The sequence below is a fragment of the Podarcis liolepis genome (assembly GCF_965112155.1).
Source record: "Podarcis liolepis genome assembly, chromosome: 11".
Lineage (NCBI taxonomy): Eukaryota > Metazoa > Chordata > Lepidosauria > Squamata > Lacertidae > Podarcis > Podarcis liolepis.
Genome location: NC_139565.1, coordinates 62832357 through 62855469, shown reverse-complemented (window position 1 = coordinate 62855469; position 23113 = coordinate 62832357). Strand labels below are relative to the sequence as shown.

The 23113-nt window shown below is 47.8% G+C and overlaps 2 protein-coding genes across 3 annotated transcripts in view; one reads left to right on the top strand and one right to left on the bottom strand.

Annotated features, from left to right (window-relative positions):
- Positions 1 to 21063, bottom strand: part of DNAI1 (dynein axonemal intermediate chain 1) — a 159849-nt gene extending 138786 nt beyond the window's left edge. The window contains exons 1-4 of the mRNA XM_083465924.1: positions 20826 to 21063; positions 8552 to 8596; positions 2119 to 2217; positions 127 to 207 (exon numbers count right to left, since the gene is read on the bottom strand). Coding sequence (XP_083322050.1) covers positions 127 to 207; positions 2119 to 2217; positions 8552 to 8596; positions 20826 to 20858 — 258 coding nt within the window. The 5' untranslated portion in view covers positions 20859 to 21063. The remainder of the gene's footprint in view (positions 1 to 126; positions 208 to 2118; positions 2218 to 8551; positions 8597 to 20825) is intronic.
- Positions 21064 to 21342: 279 nt separating this feature from the next.
- The window catches only part of FAM219A (family with sequence similarity 219 member A), a 59543-nt gene continuing 57772 nt past the window's right edge, over positions 21343 to 23113 (top strand). Inside the window, exon 1 of one of the 2 annotated variants that reach the window (XM_083466317.1) lies at positions 21343 to 21699. In XM_083466317.1, the coding sequence (XP_083322443.1) occupies positions 21640 to 21699 (60 nt within the window). In that variant the 5' untranslated portion in view covers positions 21343 to 21639. The remainder of the gene's footprint in view (positions 21700 to 23113) is intronic. The other variant, XM_083466316.1, reaches the window with a different exon arrangement.

Here is a 23113-nt window from a genome sequence, read left to right as displayed (position 1 = left end):
GCATTATGCTCCCAAAATTAAATATCCCAAATGCAAATTCAAATAGCAGGGGGGTTTTTAAAGCATACATTAGTGAAGCAATTGCCCACATTTCATATGAATTTCATTGAAGAGTAAATTACTCACTTTAAAACTGTATCTGACAATGTTCTGTGGAGCATGAGGATTATTGGCTGTCAGGATGCGAGTGATCTCTTCTTTCAATTCCTGCAGAAGGGGAAATGCTGGCTCAAAACACACATACACCCTTTATAAAGTTAATATTCAGATACATTTGTACCGTGCTGTAATTCTTCATGAGCTGTATTGCCACACTGAACTTTTGCTGAGAGCTGCAGGAAACTTCTTAAAATGATTTCCCCCCATTAAAAATAATGACAGTACTGATTTGATGTATTTCATGAAAACGTTAGGTTCAAATGAACATTGCATGCAGAAGGAAGTAACTGAACTTTCTTGATATATTCGGGGAGGGTGTGTTATTTTCTTTTGGGGGGAAAGTAAATGTTATGATTCAATGTTCTTCCATTTTGTGTGCAAAAATGAGTAATTCCCTTCAGCCAGTCATGCATGCTTCTTGATAAAACAGTTTTCCTTTGTGGGAGAAAACACGCAAAGGATAACCTGTGGGACTTATATTGTTAAGTTGTGGGTGAACACATCAGACGACACAGCGATTCTTCAAACAGCTCTTGTTTATTCACAGGCCAGAACAGGACTGAACTGAAGGGTTCAGCCAGCCTGCTTATATAGAGCTCCACTAGAACGTAACAGTAACCACTTTCGGTAACTATCCAATCACTGAACGTCACTTTCAATCCATTATTTGCATATGTGGACCTGAGTGAAAACTATCTACAGTCTCCGCCTGCTGGCCCAGGGTGAGAACTTCAGTACATAACATATATGACCTCATTTGCAATCAAACAAGCAGAATCCCTTTGGCTTCAAGTTCCCCGTTCTTAAGACCTGGAAAAGGGAAGGCTCATTTGTTTGTCGGGTACAATTAAACTAACCCACGGCCCAGAACTCGAAGAGCTATTGGGCAATTCTTTTCATGGCGTTCCAAAATCTATCATAGTTTGGGCTGCTTCCAACAAGGAGGGCCTGTTGCTCAGGGCACATGGGATTAATATGCTCATGGGTTCAATCCCTGTTCCTACAAGTCTCTTAAGTAGGAGAAATAGGAAAAACTTTTGCATAAGACCTTGAAGAGCTGCTGCTCTCGCCAGTCAGGTTAGAGAAAATATTGAGTTTGGTGGCCCCCCACAAATGGAAGTGTAGCAACGGACACAATAACATGGAGTACTGGGGAAAGTACTAGTCCAGACACCATCAAATAGCGTCAGGGAACTGCCATCGGAGCCAAGAGTGGAGGTAAGGCTCCCCAATGATGCGGGAGAAGGGATCAGCAGAGGGAGAGAGAACACTTCCTTTCGGGAAGGAAATCAGCGTGACACCTGGGAGAAAGGGGAGCAGGGAAGGACTTCAGAGAGAGGGCTCCAGGACTCTTCCACAGAGACCAGCGGGGAGAGTCCAGGACCTCCGCTGGCCACGCCCACTATGCGCAGGAGACTTCTGCGCAGGGAGTCTAGGCGGAGACTTGGTGTCAAGGAGTTTTTATGTTGGAGGAAGTTCAGGAAACGCCCACTGACGGATTCTGCCAGTGACTGAGACAGCCACGGAGAAAGGGCTGTCCAGCCAGGGAAAGGTTTAGCTAGGGAACGTTGCCTAGAGCATCAGCTACATCTACGCACAAGCAACCCCAATTCCCTTTACAAATAGCAATCGAGCTCTGGAGGGTAAGTCCTTTTTTCCCTGGGGGGTTCCCTTGGGGATTCCCCAGCTGTATCCAGCCAGCCCATGACATTAGCACTGCAAACGAATAATTGTTCTCTTATAAGATCACTATGACAATCATTTCTCATTTTTATAGCACTTACTTAAACCTCTTCTATGCCTCAAACCCGGGGATCATGACTTGGCTGAGCTGGGCAGAGCAGGGATTTGAGGCTGGGTTCCCTCATCCGTGCTCAGGGTTATTATACATGCACCGTAGGGGCCACCAGATTGGCTGGAACGAGACCCTGCAGTGACTCCCCTCCAAAATATACTTACAGCATCTGTCAGCTCCAGCTGGTCTGGGGGCTTGATTAATGTCTTGGCCTGTGCCCATTCATCTGCCCCTCCTTCCACTTCAGCACCGCCTTCGTCATCCTAGAACAACAGAGTTAAACAACAGGGTGAGGTGGAGTCTGTCTTGCCAGGGCAGCAAGAAATGAACAAATGCCTAATGGAATGGTCTCGGTGGTGGTGTGCACATTTTTATTCTTATTTATTTATGATTATTAAAGGTAAAGTTAAAGGGACCCCTGACCATTAGGGTCCAGTCATGACTGACTCTGGGGTTGCAGCACTCATCTCACTTTATTGGCCAAGGGAGCCGGCGTACAGCTTCTGGGTCATGTGGCTAGCATGACTAAGCCACTTCTGGCGAACCAGAGCAGCACACGGAAACGCCATTTACCTTCCCGCCGGAGCGGTACCTATTTATCTACTTGCACTTTAACGTGCTTTCGAACTGCTAGGTTGGCAGGAGCAGGGACCGAGCAACAGGAGCTCACCCCATCGCGGGGATTCGAACCGCCGACCTTCTGATCAGCAAATCCCAGGCTTTGTGGTTTAACCCACAGGACCACCCGCGCCCCTTATTTAAGATTATTACTTTGTCAAAAAAATAAAAAAGGAATGTATAAAATGTAAATAATTGTATAAAATTTAAATAAAATAATGAATTAAAGAAAGAAAAAAGAAAGGAAGAGAAGAGAAAAGAACAAATGCCACTATGGTGTCTTTATGGATTGTTTGCAAAGGAGCAGGCTAGGGGCACCATTCTTTTGTGATTCTGTTCCTACCTGCCTAGGAGATATGGGGTTACCAACATGGTGCCCGTGGGCGCAATGGCACCCTTGTGAACTTCCGCTTCATGACATCCCTCGCCTCCCACAAAGTGCACATTGCTGAAGGAGGAAAGGAGTAAAACTCTTCCCCCTCTTCTCCCTTCAGCTGTAGGTGCTTTTCAGCATCCAAATCAGCGCCTGAGTTGCCACTCGGAGCCTTGGAAATCACCCGAGCAGTTGAATGGAAGGAAGGTGGAAGGGACAAGAAGGTGGGAGGGGAAATGGAGTGAGCTGGGAAACTGGGTGGAGACAAAACAGAGTGACTGGAGGCGCAGAGAAAGTGGGGTGCTGCAGGAGTCAGAGGACAGCAGGAGAGACAATGGAGTGCTGTGGTCAGAGATATATTCTGTGTTTTGCACTTATCATCTTGTGTACAAATGTGACTCTGGAGAAGGGAGAGAAGCAGAAGGGCCATGACTAAATTTCAAATGCATCCATGGACACCCCCCCCCCAAAAGGTTGGTGACTCATGGGTTATCAATTTAATAGTAACAACAAGATCCAGTTACAGATAGGTAGCCGTGTTGGTCTGCCATAGTCAAAATAAAAAAATCCTTCCAGTAGCACCTTAAAGACCAACTAAGCTAGTTCTTGGTATGAGCTTTCGTGTGCTTTTCGTGAGCTTTCGTGTATCTGAAGAAGTGTGCATGCACACGAAAGCTCATACCAAGAACTAACTTAGTTGGTCTTTAAGGTGCTACTGGAAGGATTTTTTTATTTTAACAAGATCCAGAAGATGATGCTTGGAGTCTATAGTTCAGCTCCACGGCACTGAGGCCGTGGTTTCTACAGTGACCTGTTTCATTGACCACAGTTCAAGAAGGACACTGACAAACTGGAATGTGTCCAGAGGAGGGCAACCAAAATGGTCAAAGGCCTGGAAACGATGCCTTATGAGGAACGGCTAAGGGAGCTGGGCATGTTTAGCCTGGAGAAGAGGAGGTTAAGGGGTGATATGATAGCCATGTTCAAATATATAAAAGGATGTCACATAGAGGAGGGAGAAAGGTTGTTTTCTGCTGCTCCAGAGAAGCGGACACGGAGCAATGGATCCAAACTACAAGAAAGAAGATTCCACCTAAACATTAGGAAGAACTTCCTGACAGTAAGAGCTGTTCGACAGTGGAATTTGCTGCCAAGGAGTGTGGTGGAGTCTCCTACTTTGGAGGTCTTTAAGCAGAGGCTTGACAGCCATATGTCAGGAGTGCTCTGATGGTGTTTCCTGCTTGGCAGGGGGTTGGACTCGATGGCCCTTGTGGTCTCTTCCAACTCTATGATTCTATGATTCTATGATTCTATGATTCATTACAGTCTGCATCAAGCCTCTGGAGATCTGGGATGAAGCTCCGCCAATGACCTCCACCTCTGCTGGTCCTTTTCATCCAAATCCTGTGGTGGGGCTGGGAATTGGTAGGAGGCTGGCTAAGGCATACGCAACTGTGAAGCAAGATGTTGGACTGGGTGGGCCGTGGTTTTGCCTCTCTTCATCTGCTGAAAGCCGGTGATCTCAACAGTGAAATGAGCTTGTCGTTTCGACAACTTGTTTCGGGAAATGCTGCATTGTGACAGCCTTTATAGCTGCAAGGGCTCGCAGAAATCACCTCCCATATTGTATGTCTAAGCACTGCAGAGGTTTCTGGCTTTTGTCCGATGGGTGTTTTCTGAAGGCAAAGTTAAGCACCAGAAGCTTGGTTGGAACCGTGTCTATAGAAAGGTTGGCCTCAAATGAGAAGACGAGAGGGCAGGAAGGAATAACTTTCTGCTCTGCTATTTTCTGGTCTGCATATCTTTCTGGATTAGTAACTCCTGCTATGCTGGAGCATCTATTTGTGGTCAATTAAAAAGCAACAACCTAACATTTAAGGCATTGTTAAGTGATATAACATAGACCAAACCCTTTCTGTCTGTCCCATAATATTCACTGTCAATGGACATTTCATAATCAGCTTTTCCAATCTGGCAGTTCAGGAGCCAAAAGACCTGACCAGGTATGGAAAAGAATGTGGGTGGAAGATCTTGAGGGAAGACTTTTGTCCCAAGGGCTGAGGGAGATTTTGTCATTTGGCGGATAACTTCTAATCAACATCTGTTGACTGAACCCACTTGGATTAGGGTGACTATCAAAGTCACTACCATTCCCGTGGATCATTTATTCCCCCCCCCCCTTCTTAGTTCTCTTTTCTTTTTAATCATCTAGGTTTGAAGAATGACACTTCCTGCTCCTCTGATCATCTTCTGTCCAATTCCTGAATTAGTCACAATTCAATGCATATTCCATTGATGATTTTTAGACAGTGGCTCCTCAAAGGCTTCACAAAATAAAGTAATTTCAAAGTGTCACTTCTGTGAGATGTTTTAAATATGAAGATAGGAGAGGTGACACGTGTTAAGAACCACGTTCTTCCAAAGCTAGCTGGGTGTGCAGCAGAGCAAAAGAAACACCTATTCTCTTCTGTAACAAACAGAATAAAATATTTAATTATGGGTCAGGGATAGCCAATCAGGGCACAAGCAGTGCAGATTGCGATTGCCTCCCCTCAAAGTTTCATGAACCATCAAGCTTTTCTCCGACACGTAAGCAGTTTCCAAACTCCACTGTCTGGACCTTCAAAAAATGTTATTGTTTACTGCTTGAGTTCCGTATTAACATGGTGTGTTCAGGGTAGAGTGGTTACCCACCAGGCAAAAATATTCCTCTTCTTTGGCTAATTAAACTATGGGATTTTAAACTGGGGAGAAGGTTATTGTTTTTGTTCGTTTTGTTCGTATTTTGTGTTTTTATATTGTAAACAGCCCTGTGATCTTCGGGTGAAAGGCGATATAGAAATTTAATTTAATTTAATTTGATGATGATAGCACCCCAACCCTGAGATCATCTTTATGATGCTACAGAATTCTCCATATTTTTGCTTAAGAGAAAGTCTCTTTTCTGCCCAATGTCTTCCTCTGCGACTCTCTTAGGAAGTTGGCTGTGCCTCACACACAGTCATGTCCAATGGGTGCTAGAGTAACTTTTGCTAAATTGCAGAGTTCCTGTACAACTGACTTGCAAGGTTCCGGCAGGTGTAACCAGACACAAGCCAGGACTCAGTCAGGTAATCCTAGGCAGGCAGTTCTGGGCCACTTACTCCCTGATACAAATGTCTCCAAGGTCTCTGTACTCTATCTGGACAACACATGGTACTGAGAGGCAATGAATCACTACGCTATCCCTTGTCCCTGCCTGCTGTCCCTTCTGTTCCATGTACTTGTCACCAACTGTTGCTGGGGGGTCAGGCCTTGCACACACCTGATGCCCAACACATGGGTCCAATCAGTGTCAATGCGTGTGCAGTTCTTGGGAGCTCTTTGTCCCATAGGTAGCAAGAAACCAACTGCAGGAGAAATTAATTTAAATTTATATCCATTACTGGTGTGCAGCACAGAGCCGTTGATTGAAATGAATTCAGGGGCTTGGGGCAATTTCTCCCCTTTGCTCTGAAAGGCTGCCATGAGCTGAATTTCAATACGTCAGCCTCCCTTTTCAATCCGGTTTTCCTAGAAGCGTCGCTCAGACCTGTGCCCTGTATCAATGCAGCGGATACGGAATCCAGGGTCTAATTGGATCTTCCTATGCATGACTGCTCTCAGCAAGGGTGAATGGAATATTGATCAAAGGAGCGCTCCATTCGCTGTCCGGCATGCACACAAAACGGGGGGTGGGTCTCTGGGGACCCCTCCCTCCAAACACCAAGGAAAAGACTTCAGGGGAGAAAGCAGTGACTCCACTTGGGAGCAGCTGCACCGTTATGCATTCTGCTGCGTCCACAGTATCCTTTTTGCTTAACGCAAAGCTGCACACAAATATGCCTAATAATACGAAAAACTCTAAAGGCTAATGAACAGATTTTTTTATTAAAAAAAATAGTTTTAGCATATGCCAGATATCAAGGTAACACCAAGGCCACCTTTAAAAGCTGGGTGTGAAATTTTGATGCACAGATTCTTATAGTGAATTCTAGAGGGAAGGCTTTCTGAAGAACTCAGGCTATATCTTTAAAATGGTCAAGAGACACCGTTTTATACCAGCCTGATCCTTAGGCAGTGTGCATGGAGAAGGGCATGCGACTTTCTTTCATGTAGTTTAGAACATGATGGACATTTCTTTCCAAATCTGGGGTGTTAAAATGGAGCTTTTGGTTATCCTCTTTGATGGCCCAGTGCAGCGCCTGTCTTCCTATGACTTCAGATGAAAGCCAAGACCGTGTCTCAATTTCATTTTATTTCATATTCAGTTTTTCTTCATTCTTTTTGACAGGGTGGGAGCTGTTCGTTTAACACAGAGCTGGAGAACCTGTGGCTCCACGCCCCCTGCAGTTCCCATTCACCCTAGCAGCATGGCCGATGGTCTGGGGGGATAGGAGTTTTAATCCGTCAACAAAATGGGGGACCACAAGTTCTCCACCCCAGAGTTAGCTAGTTCTCTCTCAGGGTAGAAAGATTTCTTTGTTCCTCTGAAAAGGGAATGCTCTAGGAAGAATAAGAGGAAGGAGAAAAATGCCCAGTGCTATTTCTCTAGAAAAAGAGATGCCAGAACTGAGTTTGGGTGAGTTCCAGCTGAAGAAAAGCCCCGAGAATGTCCTTCCTCTTTCCCCCTCCTTGGATGCAAGGCGTGCCAGCAATCTTTTTTTTCTTCGAAAGATTGAAATTTAGACCATTAATTCACCTTTTGTTTATTATATTTCCTATACATCTTTGGGGAGAAAAACCTGACTGGGACAAACCTTGTTATGCTGAATTCATATTTTGCACAATTTGCATACGGTGTTTGTTTGATAATGTGTGGTTTACTATGCCTAATAAAAGATTGATTGAAAAACCTGCCTCCTCCCTCATTGTGTATTTCAACAGGGTAATAGTTATAGGCAATGCCTTGAAGAAGACTGATGCTCAAAACATGCTGGGATTATCATACGTCACCCTGCTTTCAGATACTTTATGCTTGATAATATAAAATATTAATCCTGCACCTCTGCGGTTTTTCATATTTTCTTTCTTTTACCAAGCACAGAAGTGGCCAGATCTGTGAAGGATGCCTTGAGCCTATGACTAAGAAGCATGTGAGATGTCTCCCCAGGACACAGCCCCTCTGCCCACCCCTCACTGGCCCTGCCCCACACTGTCCTCAAATGCTGCCCACTGGCTGAAATCTGATAATGCCTCTGCTGGCTGAACCTTCATCCTGGATGCAGGGTGGAGAGAGGCATATGCTCTGTGGGGGTGTAAAAGCCTCTGACTTTTTGCACGACTGGAATGTCGTTCCTTCCAAAAGTCACATCCATGGCTCTGCCCACTTTTGTCTCTTGCAATCTAAAGGTCACATTCTGAATATATACTGTTATTGTTATTTCCTTTATGAATTTCCATTTAAATCAGTGAGGTCTACTCCCTAGTAAATTCATTCAAGTGCTAGTGCACAAAAGAAATTTAATCCAGCTCTCTCCCAGGTCTGCCATTTTAAACACACTCATATTCCAAAACCAACAAACAAAAATCCACTAAGATTGCTGCCCTGAGTTGCAAGAAAATGAATTTAGAATTGAATCTCTTACCCGTCTCCTTATAGTTGATTTGGAAGGTTTAAGTGTAGGCTGGCTCTAGAAAAAAACATAAAGATGGGGTCAAACATGGTCAAATTTTACACAAGGTCTGTTGATGATCAAAGAAGAACTAGGAACAGTTGTCAAGAATGGATACTTTAGCCAGAGATCCCAGTTCGTTCCACAGAAAATATTCAGAAAAACTTTCTGTGTCTTTCATTATCTACTGAAACACTTGAATCCATAGTGGTATATGTTTGTTGATAAAAATAAGCAGAATGCTACCAAGAGAACTAGGCATTACAGTCATACCTTGGGTTGTGAACGTGATCCGTGCGGGAGGCACGTTCGCAACCCGCAGCGTTCACAACCCACAGCGCCACGTCTGCGCACGCACAACACGATTCAGCACTTCTGAATTGTGTGTGATGTCATATTGTGCTTCTGTGCATACTTGAGCACCAAAACCTGGAAGTAACCCGTTCCTGTACTTCTGGGTTCGGCGCGGTCCGCAACCTGAAAACACACAACCTGCGGTGTTCGCAACCCAAACTGTATAATTTCAGTTCTGGAAAGGAACAGAAACTTTCAGCAGTGGCGTAGCGTGGGGGGTGCAGGGGGGGCCGGCCGCACCGGGCACAACATCTGGGGGTTAGGGTTAGGGGGCACAAATCCACGGGTTAGGGGGTGCAAATTACTTGCCTTGCCCCGGGTGCTGACAACCCACGCTATGCCACTGACTTTCAGAGAGGAAAGAGCTGCCGCACCTCCAACCTGATAAACCCCACTGTTATTGCCCAGATATACCGTATTCACTCGGATGTAATGCACACCTTTTTTGCGGCCACATTACGACATGAAAGTTAGGGTGTGCATTACATCTGATGGCGCATTAACATTCACCACCAAATACTTTTTTGGTTTCAAGGTTCTGAAAACTGAGGTGTGCATTAGATGCGTGTAAATACGGTAATATGCACATTGAGGACAACAACCCATGCCTTTTTTTCTGGGGGGGGGGACGCATACCCCTAAACATTTTGTGAATCTAAGTTTGGCCTCATTGAGGGGCAGTATTTCAATATGAGTAGGAAAATGAGAGTACCCCTAAACATTTTTTAAGGAAAAAAAGCCCTGATGACAACCATCAAGCAGGCCTGATATTTTGGCCCATGAAAGGTCACATTATAATAATCCACAAGACCAAGCTGCAAAGAATATTCTACAATGATCTGAGTGCCAAATGAAAAAAAAGGCCCTCTGTTCACATGGGGGAGAGAAATGGTCATGATCATTTTCTTGTACAATGAGCCTCCTGGATGCTAGTTTAATGGGATTTAGGGAATACAATTGATAAGAGATTTCCAAAGCACAGATTAATTTAGACCCAATTCAACCAGCAAATTGCTAATTTAAAGCATGAAACAAAGCCCGGCTGCCATTAGACTCCACAGATGAGTCTATAAAAGTATTTATCTGGCAGGAAAGGCATTGACAAGACAATTGGAAGCTAATTGTTTTGGGCAGTTACACATATTTCAATTAACTTGACATAAAATGCAATCAAGTAAATTTCAGTAAATTTGTTTTAACTATATGGGGGGAAAGACCCAAAAGCAAAGCCACACATAAGAAGAGACTGGACATGCAGCAAAAGGCAATTCAGCCCTAAATCTCTGGTCTGGTTCGTATCTCACAAACCCCAGATGAAACGGCAAACTTGTACCTGGACTGTACCAATTCAGATTAAAGGTGGGGGAGGCACTTAATTTTAAACCCTGCCATATAAAACCATACCTGCTCCTCAAATTCTCTTTCTCTTTCTTCCTTTGCATCCCTTATTGTCTGCTTGCATTTCTTTTGCCAAAGTTTGTGTTAAGTTGTGGGTGCACATATCAGACGACACAGCGATTCTTCCAAAGCAGCTCTTTATTTGTAAGCTGGAACAGAACTGAACTGAGGAGCTCAGTCAGCCTGCTTATATAGAGCTCCACTAGAATGCAACAGTAACCATTTTCTGTAACTAGCCAATCACTGAACGTCACTTTCGATCCTTTATTTGCATACAAACTATCCAATCACTGAACGCCACTTTTGATCCTTCATTTGCATAACCATCTACAGTATCTCTCTGCTGGCCCAGGGTGAGAACTTCAGTACATAACAGTTTGGTTTTTTGTTCTCATGTGACCAAGCACTTTCTGAAATAACTCTTCATCCCTCTAAACATTTAAAGCATATCTCTTCCCCAAAGAGTCCTGGGAGCTATAATTTGTTAAGGCTGCTGCAGATCGTAGCTCTGTGAGGGCTGAACTGTGTATTATTTATTAAATTGATATCCTGCCCTTCCAATGAAAAGAGGCCACAACAGTTAACAACAAGAGACCCCTGGTATAGTGTGCATGTAAAGGTAAAGGTAAAGGGACCCCTGCCCATTAGGTCCAGTCGTGGCCGACTCTGGGGTTGCGGCGCTCATCTCGCTTTATTGGCCGAGGGAGCCGGCGTACAGCTTCCAGGTCATGTGGCCAGCATGACTAATCCGCTTCTGGCGAACCAGAGCAGCGCACGGAAACGCCGTTTACCTTCCCGCCAAAGCGGTACCTATTGATCTACTTGCACTGGTGTGCTTTCAAACTGCTAGGTTGGCAAGAGCAGGGACCGAGCAACAGGAGCTCACCCCGTCGCGGGGATTTGAACTGCCGACCTTCTGATCGGCAAGTCCTAGGCTCTGTGGTTTAACCCACAGCGCCACCCGCATCCCTGTATGTATGTGTATGTAGCCATAGTCTAAAGTGGTACAACTCGGGTACAGGTTTACAGCTTCTTCTGCTGTTTTGTGCAAACTGTATCTCTTTCTCGTGATGAGCAATCAAGGGGCTGAGTAATTTTAGTGTCGGGTGAGCAGAAACTGTTTCATGGCATGCTGGCATTTAAAAGAAGAAAGAATTCAATTTTACTCCACCCAAAATTCAAATCATAAGGAATGTTTACACAAGGTTTTTTGAGCTCACAGGGCCCCTCATCACTTTGCTTAGGTGCTGGGAGTTGGCCCCCTATCCCCATTGCTCATCCCGAAGAGGCCCAGGCATGCAGTGCAACAACCACAAAACGGGAAAGGTCACGTGTAGACTGCAGCATAGAATTCAAAAAGCCAGGGTTTCCCGTTCCATTTGCCTGGAACCAGTGCAAACCCATACAGCAGAGCTTTCCAAACTTTTCATGTTGGTGACACACTTTTTGGACATGCATCATTTCCTGACACAGTAATTCAGTTTTATTAGCAAACTGGAGGTGATAAACTAACCCCTTTCTAGCCCCAGGAGGAGCGTTCACACGACACACCTACACACTGCAGCCGACACACTAATGTGTCACAACACACAGTTTGGAAAGCTCTACCATGCAGGCAGAAAGCTTGCCTCATATTAAATATATCTGTGTTTGCTGAGGTACCAGCCTTGGCTAAAGCCAGGGATAGGATTTGGCCATTAAGCATGAAATATGTTCTCTTTGGGCTTGAAGACACCTAGAGGTGATCCTGAAAGCTTTTAAATCCTGAGCACTCTCCCTGAAGTATACTGAAGTCAAAAGAAGTAATTTCAGAGCCGCAGCCAACAAAAGCTATACATCCTGCGATCTTCCCGGGCTTCCATCTTGAAAGAAAGCGCTCCTCAGGACATATAAATGTCAGCTGCTTTAAACCCAGCGAAGTTGCATGCTTAGCCCTATTCAGTTCATCTGTTTATATTTATAACTTGTTTTATTTGCAAAGGCTTGGAGAAGATAACAGCAGTTGCAGCAGGGAATATGGCAATCCATAAAATATGCATAATGTTGTAACATAAAGCATTACTTATAGCTTTGAGAGATAAAAACGTGTCTATAAAAGCATACTTTTCAGAATATACTGCCAAGTTTTACTTGTTAGCTAATTATAGGTTCTGAATAAATAATATATTAGCATCGCTCTCTATACCAAAATGCCTTGAACAGAGACTTAGGGACAATAAAGCCTCTGGGAGTTACAGCTGAGAGCAGCTCTCATGTCAAGAAAGATTGGGCAGAACGAGTGGCCTCTGGCTGCGATGCTCAGAACCATTGTCACCCTCTGTTTATTATGGTCAAGAGGCCAGAAATAAACCATGCGGTAAACCAAAATCTTAAATACAGGACAAATACAGAAAAAGTAACACCACAAAAGCAGCTCCATTAAAACCAGAGAATCCAGAGAGTGGCAGAGCAGGCAGAAAGGAAGTGCCTAGGACAAAGAGAGGCAGCTGCTTCCAAGAGGACAGGAGGAAAATGGGGAGGAGTGAAAGGTGAAATACAGATAGCTCAGTTCAGATCCGAGTTCAGCCAACCAAGCCGCTGCTCCTTCTAAAAAGAGAGAGATGAATAACTCAGCTTAGTCTAAGGCTAATTTAGACCTGGTCACACTTGCAGTGACACTACTGAGAATGCGATGCAATCCAAACACCTACTCCAATCTCTGTGAGCCTCCCGAGCCCACATCCATGCACCCTGTAGCTTGCGCCAAACTGTCGGCATGCAGAGGGTTGCAAGGCCAGCTGGCTAGTCCCAGCTGGGCTGTCTCCTTCCAGCCATCCCACTGCGAAGACCCATCGGCCTCTGCTCCGATGTAAATCAGCAACCCAGGCTTCAAAGCCAGGCACACTATATCAGCAGAGCAAACTGTGTGCACAGAATAGGCCTGAGGCTTGTGGAAGCATACTACAACTACGGATTTATTAATCATAAATCAGAACAAAAAAACATGTCGTCTCTCGCTTTGTCTTCTCAGAGAGACAGAGAAAAGCAAAAGCTATACACACAACGGAAGTTCCCAGTAAGCCGTGCTGGTATGTAAACAGACATGTGACATGCAACAGTTCCATGTCTGCAACTAAAGGTGGAGTGGAATTTTCCAACACAAACGCCTTTCCTATGTATCTGGCTTTGTGGTAGTGGCAGCAGGGAATTCTGGTGGTTTTATAGCAGCAGTGGCAGCTGGAGGGCCTCACCCACCTTCCACCCTGGTACTAGCTAGAACACTGCTGTGGCAGCATACCTGGTGCCAGAGACAGCGGGAACTGCAGTTTCCCAGGCCACTAGCTGGATCATTACACGGACCCCAATATTTCTGGAAACTATGGAGCTAAAGGCCACATGGTTTCTAGGACACAATGTCCATGCAGAAGAGTTACCGTATTTTTCGCACCATAGGGCGCACCGCACCATAGGGCGCACCTAGTTTTGGGAGGCGGAAAACAAGAAAAAATTATTCTGAACCCCAGAAGCCAGAACAGCAAGAGGGATCTGGCTTCTGGGATACCGTGTGGCTGTTCTGGCTTCTGGGGTAACCCCGCCAAGCCTCTTCAGGGCAGCGGGATGAAGGCTCCCCCTGCCCAAAGAGGCTGCGCAGGGTTAAAGCAGAAGCCAGGACAGACGCGTCGCTGAAGGGGCACTGTGCCTTCTCTCTCTCTGTGCAGCGCCCCTCCTTCACAGGAGAGGCGCTGCGCAGAGAGGGAGAAGGCGCAGCGCCCTACAGCGAAGCTGGAGAAGGAACCGAAGGAGACCCTTCTGTTCCTCCTCGGGCTTCGCTGGACAGGCGCGTTGCTGCGAAGCGGGAGGAGGAACAGGAGGAGACCCTTCTGTTCCTCCTCCGGCTTCGCATGACAGGCACGCCGCTCAAGGGGCGCTGCGCCTTCTCTCTCTCTCTCTCTGCGCAGCGCCTCTCCTTCACAGGAGAGGCGCTGCGCAGAGAGGGAGAGGGGGCAGCGCCCTTCAGCGAAGCTGGAGAAGGAACAGAAGGAGACCCTTCTGTTCCTCCTTCGGCTTCCAGGACAGGCGCGTCGCTGCGGTGCGGGAGGAGGAACAGAAGGAGTCCCTTTTGTTCCTCCTCCGGCTTCGCATGGCAGGCGCGTTGCTCAAGGGGCGCTGCGCCTTCTCTCTCTCTCTCTCTGCGCAGCGCCTCTCCTTCACAGGAGAGGCGCTGCGCAGAGAGGGAGAGGGGGCAGCGCCCTTCAGCGAAGCTGGAGAAGGAACAGAAGGAGACCCTTCTGTTCCTCCTTCGGCTTCCAGGACAGGCGCGTCGCTGCGGTGCGGGAGGAGGAACAGAAGGAGTCCCTTTTGTTCCTCCTCCGGCTTCGCATGGCAGGCGCGTTGCTCAAGGGGCGCTGCGCCTTCTCTCTCTCTCTCTCTGCGCAGCGCCTCTGCTTCACAGGAGAGGCGCTGCGCAGAGAGGGAGAAGGCGCAGCGCCCTTCAGCGAAGCGGGAGGAGGAACAGAAGGAGACCCTTCTGTTCCTCCTTCGGCTTCCAGGACAGGCGCGTCGCTGCGATGCGGGAGGAGGAACAGAAGGAGTCCCTTCTGTTCCTCCTCCGGCTTCGCGTGACAGGCGCATCGCTCAAGGGGCGCTGCGCCTTCTCTCTCTCTCTGCGCAGCGCCTCTCCTTCACAGGAGAGGCGCTGCGCAGAGAGGGAGAAGGCGCAGCGCCCTTCAGCGAAGCTGGAGTCTCCTTCTGTTCCTCCTCGGGCTTCGCTTGATAGGCGCGTTGCTCAAGGGGCGCTGCGCCTTCTCTCTCTCTCTCTGCGCAGCGCCTCTCCTTCACAGGAGAGGCGCTGCGCAGAGAGGGAAAAGGCGCAGCACCCTTCAGCGAAGCTGAACAGAAGGAGACCCTTCTGTTCCTCCTCCAGCTTCCAGGACAGGCGCGTCGCCGCGAAGCCAAGGAGCCTGCATTCGCTCCATAGGACGCACACACATTTCCCCTTCATTTTTGGAGGGGAAAAAGTGCGTCCTATAGAGCGAAAAATACGGTAAAATGCCCCAGGAAAACTACATTTCCCAGGGAAGGGCCAATTCCAGTTTTGTGGGGGCCCTGGGCAACCCCCTCTATCCCTCCTCTATTACCAGGTCCTTTCTCCTTCTCCCTTACCTGTCATTAGGCACTGATTTCTCCTGCTCTTTTCTTTCCCAAAGTTTGAGCTGGTTTTGGGTGGGCCTGTTGGGTGGCCCAGCAGTGAGCAGGATTGGTGATGGGGTGTACGGTGGAGGTGGGAATGGGATGGGCCAGGACAAGGCAGGGTGCGGCTGAAAGGAGTACTCATTGGTAGCCATTTGAGTTCCACTGCAATCAGCACAGGCAAAGTGTTGCTCCAGAATGATGCTATGGGGTGTGGGGAGAGGGTGTGTGTGTACACACACACACACACACTGTATATAGCGATTAACCCAATGCAGTATCCCTGGGACACTTCCATGGCAGCATTCCAACAGTTGCCAGAGTAAGTTGGAGAGAACTCCCTACTGGCAACACAGAATGAGAAACCAAGCAGTGTTTTTACCAATGAGGCAGAGGAAGAATGTGTGTCTGAGCCTTCTTAGGAACCTTCTGCAACCAGCTAGGTTCAAAAGTCCTGCTCTATCATCAACAAATGTAAGTTATTAAATCAGAAGCAGCAATTTGCCTTTTATTGCTTTGATGACGAGTCTATATTAATATTTTCTGCTTTTAATCAATAAACTTCATTTCTTAAGGAAATCATGTCAGGGCGAGGGGAATTCTGACAGGTTTAAGCTCCATGTAAGTTTTTCCTGGGCCTTCTCTCCGGTGAGCCCCAGGCTGTGGAATGACCTCCCCCATGGTGTGTTCTGCACCCGCACTGCACGTTAAGGCCACCTCTTCAGTTAGGCCTTTGGGTGAGAGGGTGTCTTCCCTCCTTCTGAATTGCTGTTCTGAGCTGCTGATTTATTTTTTGTCACAAGTTGTTCTGCTATTTTATTTTCATGGTTTTAATGCAAATTGATTTAACTCTGATATGTTTGCAAATCACCCTGGGACCATAAATGGTCTTCATACAGGTATGTAACTGAGCCACTGGTTTCAAATAAGAGTGTTGCAATTGCCACTGCTATGTCAGTATGCACATAGGTCAGGAGCATACTAGCTTCAGGTTCTTCCATTCCACACCATTTCAGAACTGGGTATTGCAACTCGCAATCTCTTCATCCCACCTCATGTTCTGTCAGAGCAGTGGCGGCAGCAGGGAATGCAGATACAATCTTAGACTCATCCTGCCTGGTAAAAGCACTTTATCTTTCTGTCCTTATTGGTGTCTTTGGAAAAAGCAAAGGCTGATGTGTACTTAAACCCGGCAGGTAGTCCATTTCCTAATCTTGTTTTAAATTTCAGCAAGCCTACACATACCAGTGAAAGACTACTATAACAAGCAGAAGAAATGCAGTTCTTAGTGTTCCCTGCAGCGGCTACTAGCAGAGCAGCTAAATCACCCCCATTCAACAGTGTGCTTAAATCTGCTGCCTGAGACACACAGAGCTGCCATTGAACTTTCGGAAGATAGTTTTATAAACCTCTAGAAATAGCAAGCATCTCTGTAACCACCTGCTGGGTTATGACTATAGTCTTGGGAGACTGCTCACATTTTCTGCAAAACTTCCTTGCAACACTTTGCCTTATGTTTCACAGATATGATTCATACACCATTGAATCAAAGTTTGCCCGAGTCATTAGTTTTCATATCCCAAAACCAATCACGCAGGGTTGTTTGAAAGGCACCATTCATTTGACAATGTGCAGCATCAACAAACCGATCTAAATTGATCCTTTACTGTATGTTCAAGCAAATGTGACTTTTGGCAGAGGAACCATTAGAGCAGTTGAATGTATTATTTGAGGTCATTCCAGAAATTCTTCTTGCCTTCAGTTTTGCTGGGGCAGACATAAAAGGACTGCCACGCAATCCAGTACATTAGAGCAAGAGAAAACCAAAGGTTTTCTTTGGATGATGCAAGTCCTTTGAGAAATATGTACTGTACAGCATTCCATATCTCAGCCTGCAGGGTCTCCTCGGAGCTGTCCAGGATTCTGATCTGCCAATCAAGGACCCTGGTCAGCTCCTTGTGGGTCTTACAGGCTGAACTACAGTTGTTCTCAGCAAAAGACCAGCCAGAAGCTGTCCTTTCCTGATGGCTCTGCCCCCTGGAAGAGCTGTCTGCAACCCTTAAAGGGCCTGTAGCTGATTCTGGAGTCACATACTCCTACGTGACTTTGAAGCAGGAGAAGGTATAAGGCAGTCATCCCCAGACCAGGAAGGCCTAGTAGAGGAGATGTTGAGGCCTTCCCTCTTTGGACCTGTGAGTTGTCCAAATCTGAGTCTACCTTGGGGCCACCGCAAACCCAGATGCAAGGCAATTGATAATAGAGAACTGTTGTGCTTTATAATGATAGAGAACATTACAAGGTCGTTGCGCGTGTGCGCATGCACACACAAACACCCCTCCACACCTGCAACTACTGAATAAAACTGGAAGTGAAGTACATCTATGCTAATCCAACACTCAAGAGACAAAATATTTTTGTTGTTGGAAAAACGGAATACAAATATTAAATCAAATCAAATCACCTGGGGAGCAGGGGGAGCATACACACAGGTGACTAGGGTGAGGTGGGTTGCATTTCCATCTAAATTTAGAAGAAGAGTTTGGATTTGATATCCCGCCTTTCACTCCCCTCAGGAGTCTCAAAGTGGCTAACATTCTCCTTTCCCTTCCTCCCCCACAACAAACACTCTGTGTGGTGAGTGGGGCTGAGAGACTTCAAAGAAGTGTGACTGGCCCAAGGTCACCCAGCAGCTGCATGTGGAGGAGCGGGGAAGCGAACCCGGTTCCCCAGATTACGTGACTACCGCTCTTAACCACTACACCACACTGGCTCTCTAAATTTAGTTACGTCTCAATGTATCTCTCTATAGTTAGCCAGTGCAGCATAGTGGTTAGACTGCCAAACTAAGACTTGGGCGAGACTTGGGCTCAAATCCATGAAGCTCTCTGGGTGGCATTGAGGTATAGCATCTGCTTCTCTCAGACTAACCTACCTCACAGGGTTGCTGTTTTGGGGTTTAAGTGAAGAAGAGGGAGAACTACACATGACACTTTGAGCTTCTTGGAGGAAAAGGTGAGATATACAGTGGTACCTCTGGATGTGAACGGGATCCGTTCCGGAGTCCCATTCGCATCCTGAAGCGAACGCAACCCGCGTCCGCGTGTCTGCGCGGGTCACCATTCGCCGCTTCCGCACATGCACGTGTTGTCATTTTGACCATCTGCGCATGTGCGAGCAGCGAAACACGAAAGTAACGCACTCCGTTACACCCAGAGCGCAACCCAAAAATGAAGCTACTTCAACCCGAAGTATGACTGTAAGTGCAACGAATAAATAAATAATAAATGCTTATAAATTGAAATACGTGCACATTTTATGCAGATCAGCATAACTTTTTGTCCCTTTTTTAATGACCCCCCTCCCCTTTAAGAGGCCACCCTGGCCATGGGCTGTCCCCTTCATGAGAGGATGAGGAACAACACAGGATGTGGGTGCTGCTGATGTTCATCTCACCCGTATTCTTGAGGGGAAAGGTGGAAAGGGTGCATGTGGGAATCTTAAGTGCTGTAGGAGGCAAATCACCATATCTGTGACCTTTTATCAGCTGGCAAAATATTAGTAGTCAGTAAGTGGTGCAGTTGTTGTGCTGACTCACAAAATGTGATTTTTCTCAAGGAAACTCATACCACTGTCAAGCCAGGTGTCCCCCATTCTATAATTGTGCCACTGGTTTTTCCTGCCTAAGTGCAGACATTTGTCCCTATTGAAATTTATTTTGTTAGTTTGGGCCCAGTTCTCCAATCTATTAAAGTCATCTTGAATCCAGTTGCTGTCTTCTGCAGCATTAGCTAATCCCACCCCCAGTTTGGTATCATCTGTAGATTGGATACACATCCCCTCAATTTCTTCATCAAAGTCTTTTTATACGTTGAACAACAACAGGCCCAGGACAGAACCCTGAAGCACCTCTGTGGTAACTTTCCCCCATGATGATGAGAAACCAGTGACAAATCCACCCAACAGTTAGGTACCTCATCCCATGAGAAGTCCAGAGGGCATGGAACAAGAACGGGCCTTTTCTGTGGTGGCTCCCTGCTTGCACGAGGCTCTCCCCAAAGAGGCTTGCCAAGCACCTTCATTACATATCTTTAGGTGTCAGGCAAAAAACATTCCTCTTCTCCCAGGCTTTAGCTAACTAAGCAATCTATGGCCTTTTAAACTGGGGGGGGTATTGTTTTTGTTTGTCATTATGGTATTTTTTGCATTTTTATATTGCAAATCACCCTGTAAGCCTTAGATGAAGGGCAGAAATTTAAATAATAGATCAAATAAGAGAAATGGAATAAATTAACAACAACAACACAGACCTCCAAGTGTCCTTATTTCCCAGGGACGTCCCTGATTTAGAGAAGCCGTCCTGGTTTCTGAATTGATCCTGGGATGTCCCAATCTTCCTTAAAGGTAAAGGGACCCCTGACCATTAGGTCCAGTCGCGGACGACTCTGGGGTTGCGGCACTCATCTTGCTATATTGGCCGAGGGAGCCGACGTACAGCGTCTGGGTCGTGTGGCCAGTATGACTAAGCTGCTTCTGGGGCGAACCAGAGCAGCGCATGGAAACGCCGTTTACCTTCCCGCCGGAGCGGTACCTATTGATCTACTTGCACCTTGACGTGCTTTCAAACTGCTAGGTTGGCAGGAGCAGGGACCGAACAATGGGAGCTCACCCCGTCACGGGGATTCGAACCGCCGACCTTCTAATTGGCAAGTCCTAGGCCCTGTGATTTAACCCACAACGCCACCTGTGTCCCTTAAGGAAGTTAGATTAGCTTCAACCAGAGCCAGGGCCTTTTCAACTCTGGCTCCGGCTTGGTGGAACGCTCTGCCTCATGAGACCAGGGCCCTGCAGGATCTGATTTCTTTCCGCAGGACCTGTAAGACAGAGTTGTTCCGCCTGGCCTTTGGCTTGGAGCCAATTTGATTCCCTCCCCCTCTTTCTTTTTTCTTTTCCTTTCTCCTCCTGCGATGAGGTTTCAATATTTTAATGTTGTATTTTAATTTTGTTTTTAAGTTGTATTCATTCAATTTGTTTTCATTATTGCTTGTTAGCTGCCCTGAGCCCGGCCTTGGCTGGGGATGGTGGGGTATAACTAAATATTATTATTATTATTATTAAAATATTTAATACTATTATTATTAAATATAATAATGTTTAATTATGTTTTTAAATATGTTGGAAGCTGCCCAGAGTAAAATTATCAGTGTAAAATGGGACATCCCTATTTTCATTCGAGAGTATGTCAACAACAACAACAACCATCATCACAGGGGGGGGGCAAGTGCACCTGGTGACGTCACGACCGACCCCCCTCCTTCCCTTTTCTGACCTGCCTGCGCTTGAAAGGCTCTTTCGGGGGCATATCTGCGGCTCTCCTCCCTCTGCGTCAATGGCCGGCGGTGGTCGCCCGATTCTCTTCCTTCCCTATTTCAAATCCTCCTCTCTTTCTTTTCACGCCCGGCTTTCGTCGGCCAGCTGCCGGAAGTTGATCTCGGCATCCATGGCAACCAAACGGAAGTAGGTTCCGCCGCCGCCGTCGCCGCCGCCGTTCCTCCTTTCGCCCACAGAGATTGACGAGAAGGCGCGCCCGCCTGAGATTGGCCGCCTCCACCGTCCGTCCACCCACCGTCCCCGAGTTGGAAGGTCAAAGAGCCAATGGGCGGAGAGAAGGACTCCTGAGGAGGGCGGGGTCCACAGCCCGAGGGAGAGCGAGCGCCGCTCCGTCACGCAACCCCGCCCCTCTGATGAATATGCAAATATAGTGGGCGGGGCGCGTGACGGGGCTGCCAGAGAGCCTCCAGGGACCGGAGCGGCGCTTTCCCCCCCCCGCCACCCGAGTTCGCGCGTGCGCACTGAGAGGGCGGAGTCACCGCGGCCGGCTGTGGAGGGTTTTTCTGAGGCGGCGGCGGCGCGTCTCCTTCTCCTTCCTCGCCAGGAGCATCTCTGAGGGGATGAGGCAGGCAGCGGCGGCGGCGGCAGTGGCGGAGGGCGAGCCCCAGCGACACTGAGGCGGCGGCGGCGGCGGCGGCCGGGCCTCCTCCTCTCCCTCCTCCTCGTCCTCGTCCTCTTCCAGCTGCCGGTTCTCGCCCGCCCTCCGCCCGCTCGGCCTTCCCGGCCCAGCTCCCTCTCCCGCCGGCGGCACCATGATGGAGGAGATCGACCGCTTCCAAGTGCCCGCCGTGAGGGCCGAGATGCAGCCGCTGGTGAGTCCCCTCAGGAGCCCTCGCCGTTGAGAATAAGGGGGGGGGAGGGGGGCTAAGTCGCCTCTTTCTACCCCCCCTCAGCATCTTCTCTCTGGGGGGGGGGCAGCACCACACGCACCTGCTGCTCTTTCTCTCCCCATTGCTATTCATAACATTATTCCTACACCCCCGCAGGACTCAGGGCGGTTTAATATGAGAAATATTTTGGGGGGAATAGCCCCCCCGGTGGGAGGAAGGGGCTCCTCACCCCCCCCACCCTGAAGGGGTCTCGGGGTTGCACGGCCGCACCTCTGCGGCAGGCTCGGCCCCGGCCTTGGCTGGGGGGGGGGGTGGATGGATGGATGGATGGAGGGGAGACGCCCTTCCAGGCCTCCTTCGCAAAGGACACGGCTGGGGGGGGGGGAGGAGGAGAAAGTGATCAGGGGAAATGGGCGGGAGGGGAGAAGATCGTTTATGGGGGGGCTGTTTCTCCAGCCGCACGCAGCAAACACCCCCCCCCCCAGAGTCACAAAGTGTATTCTTCCTCTTCCTGCCTTGGACACCGCGCACCTTTGGGTGGAGAAACATCCTTTCCCCGTTGCTTTGACTTGGCCAGGATTTGAACTGAGGTCTCTCCTCTGTGGCCCCTCCTCTCCTCCTGCTCCCCACCCCATCCCCGCTCTTCAAAAGGAAGTTTTGAGAAGCTGACACCCCACTGCGTTTTTTGATGGTGGGGTGATTGACCTGCCTTTGCTCCTACCAACCCGCCCCCCAAAAAATGCCCAGGTGAAAAGTATGGCGTAAGGGGAGCTGTAGTCCCAAGGGTCTCTGGAGAAGCTTTCTTCAGGAGTGTGTGTGGTTTTTTTTTGGGGGGGGGGGTATGGTATTCGGTGAGACTGTTATGAAGCATTGCTTAGAGATCTCACTCCAGTGGATGTTAGGATCCCAATGGAGCCCTGAGAGCCCAGTGCCCCTCTCAGGGACACAAGGTCAGGGTCGAGGCAATTTTATTTTTAAAAGAGCAACAGAGGCAGAAATCCAAAACGGATATTTTTCTCAGGATTCAAAGGAAATCTTGTCCTTGAGCAGTGGTGAGGCTGGTCTCACTTTAAGGCACATTGCTGTGCTGGCATAAGGAGGAACATCTGCCTGTGCTAAGGTGTCTCAAAGCCCCCCGTAGAAGGAAAGGGGGGTGGGAAGCCCCTTTTGCTATCAACTACTCTTTCTGTTGCAGGGAAGCTGCTTACCCTCTGTTTGCTCAGCTGTTTCTTCTCTGCAGCTCTGTTTACTCTCCCTTTTCCTGAAGGATCCCCCACCTTAGCTTGTTCTCTTAGGTATGACATGATGATCTCGTGCTCTAGGGATCTGGTTGCTCCAGGCCCCTTTCATCAAGAGGCTTATGGAAGCCTCTCTTGCTACTGGCAGGCATGGAAGG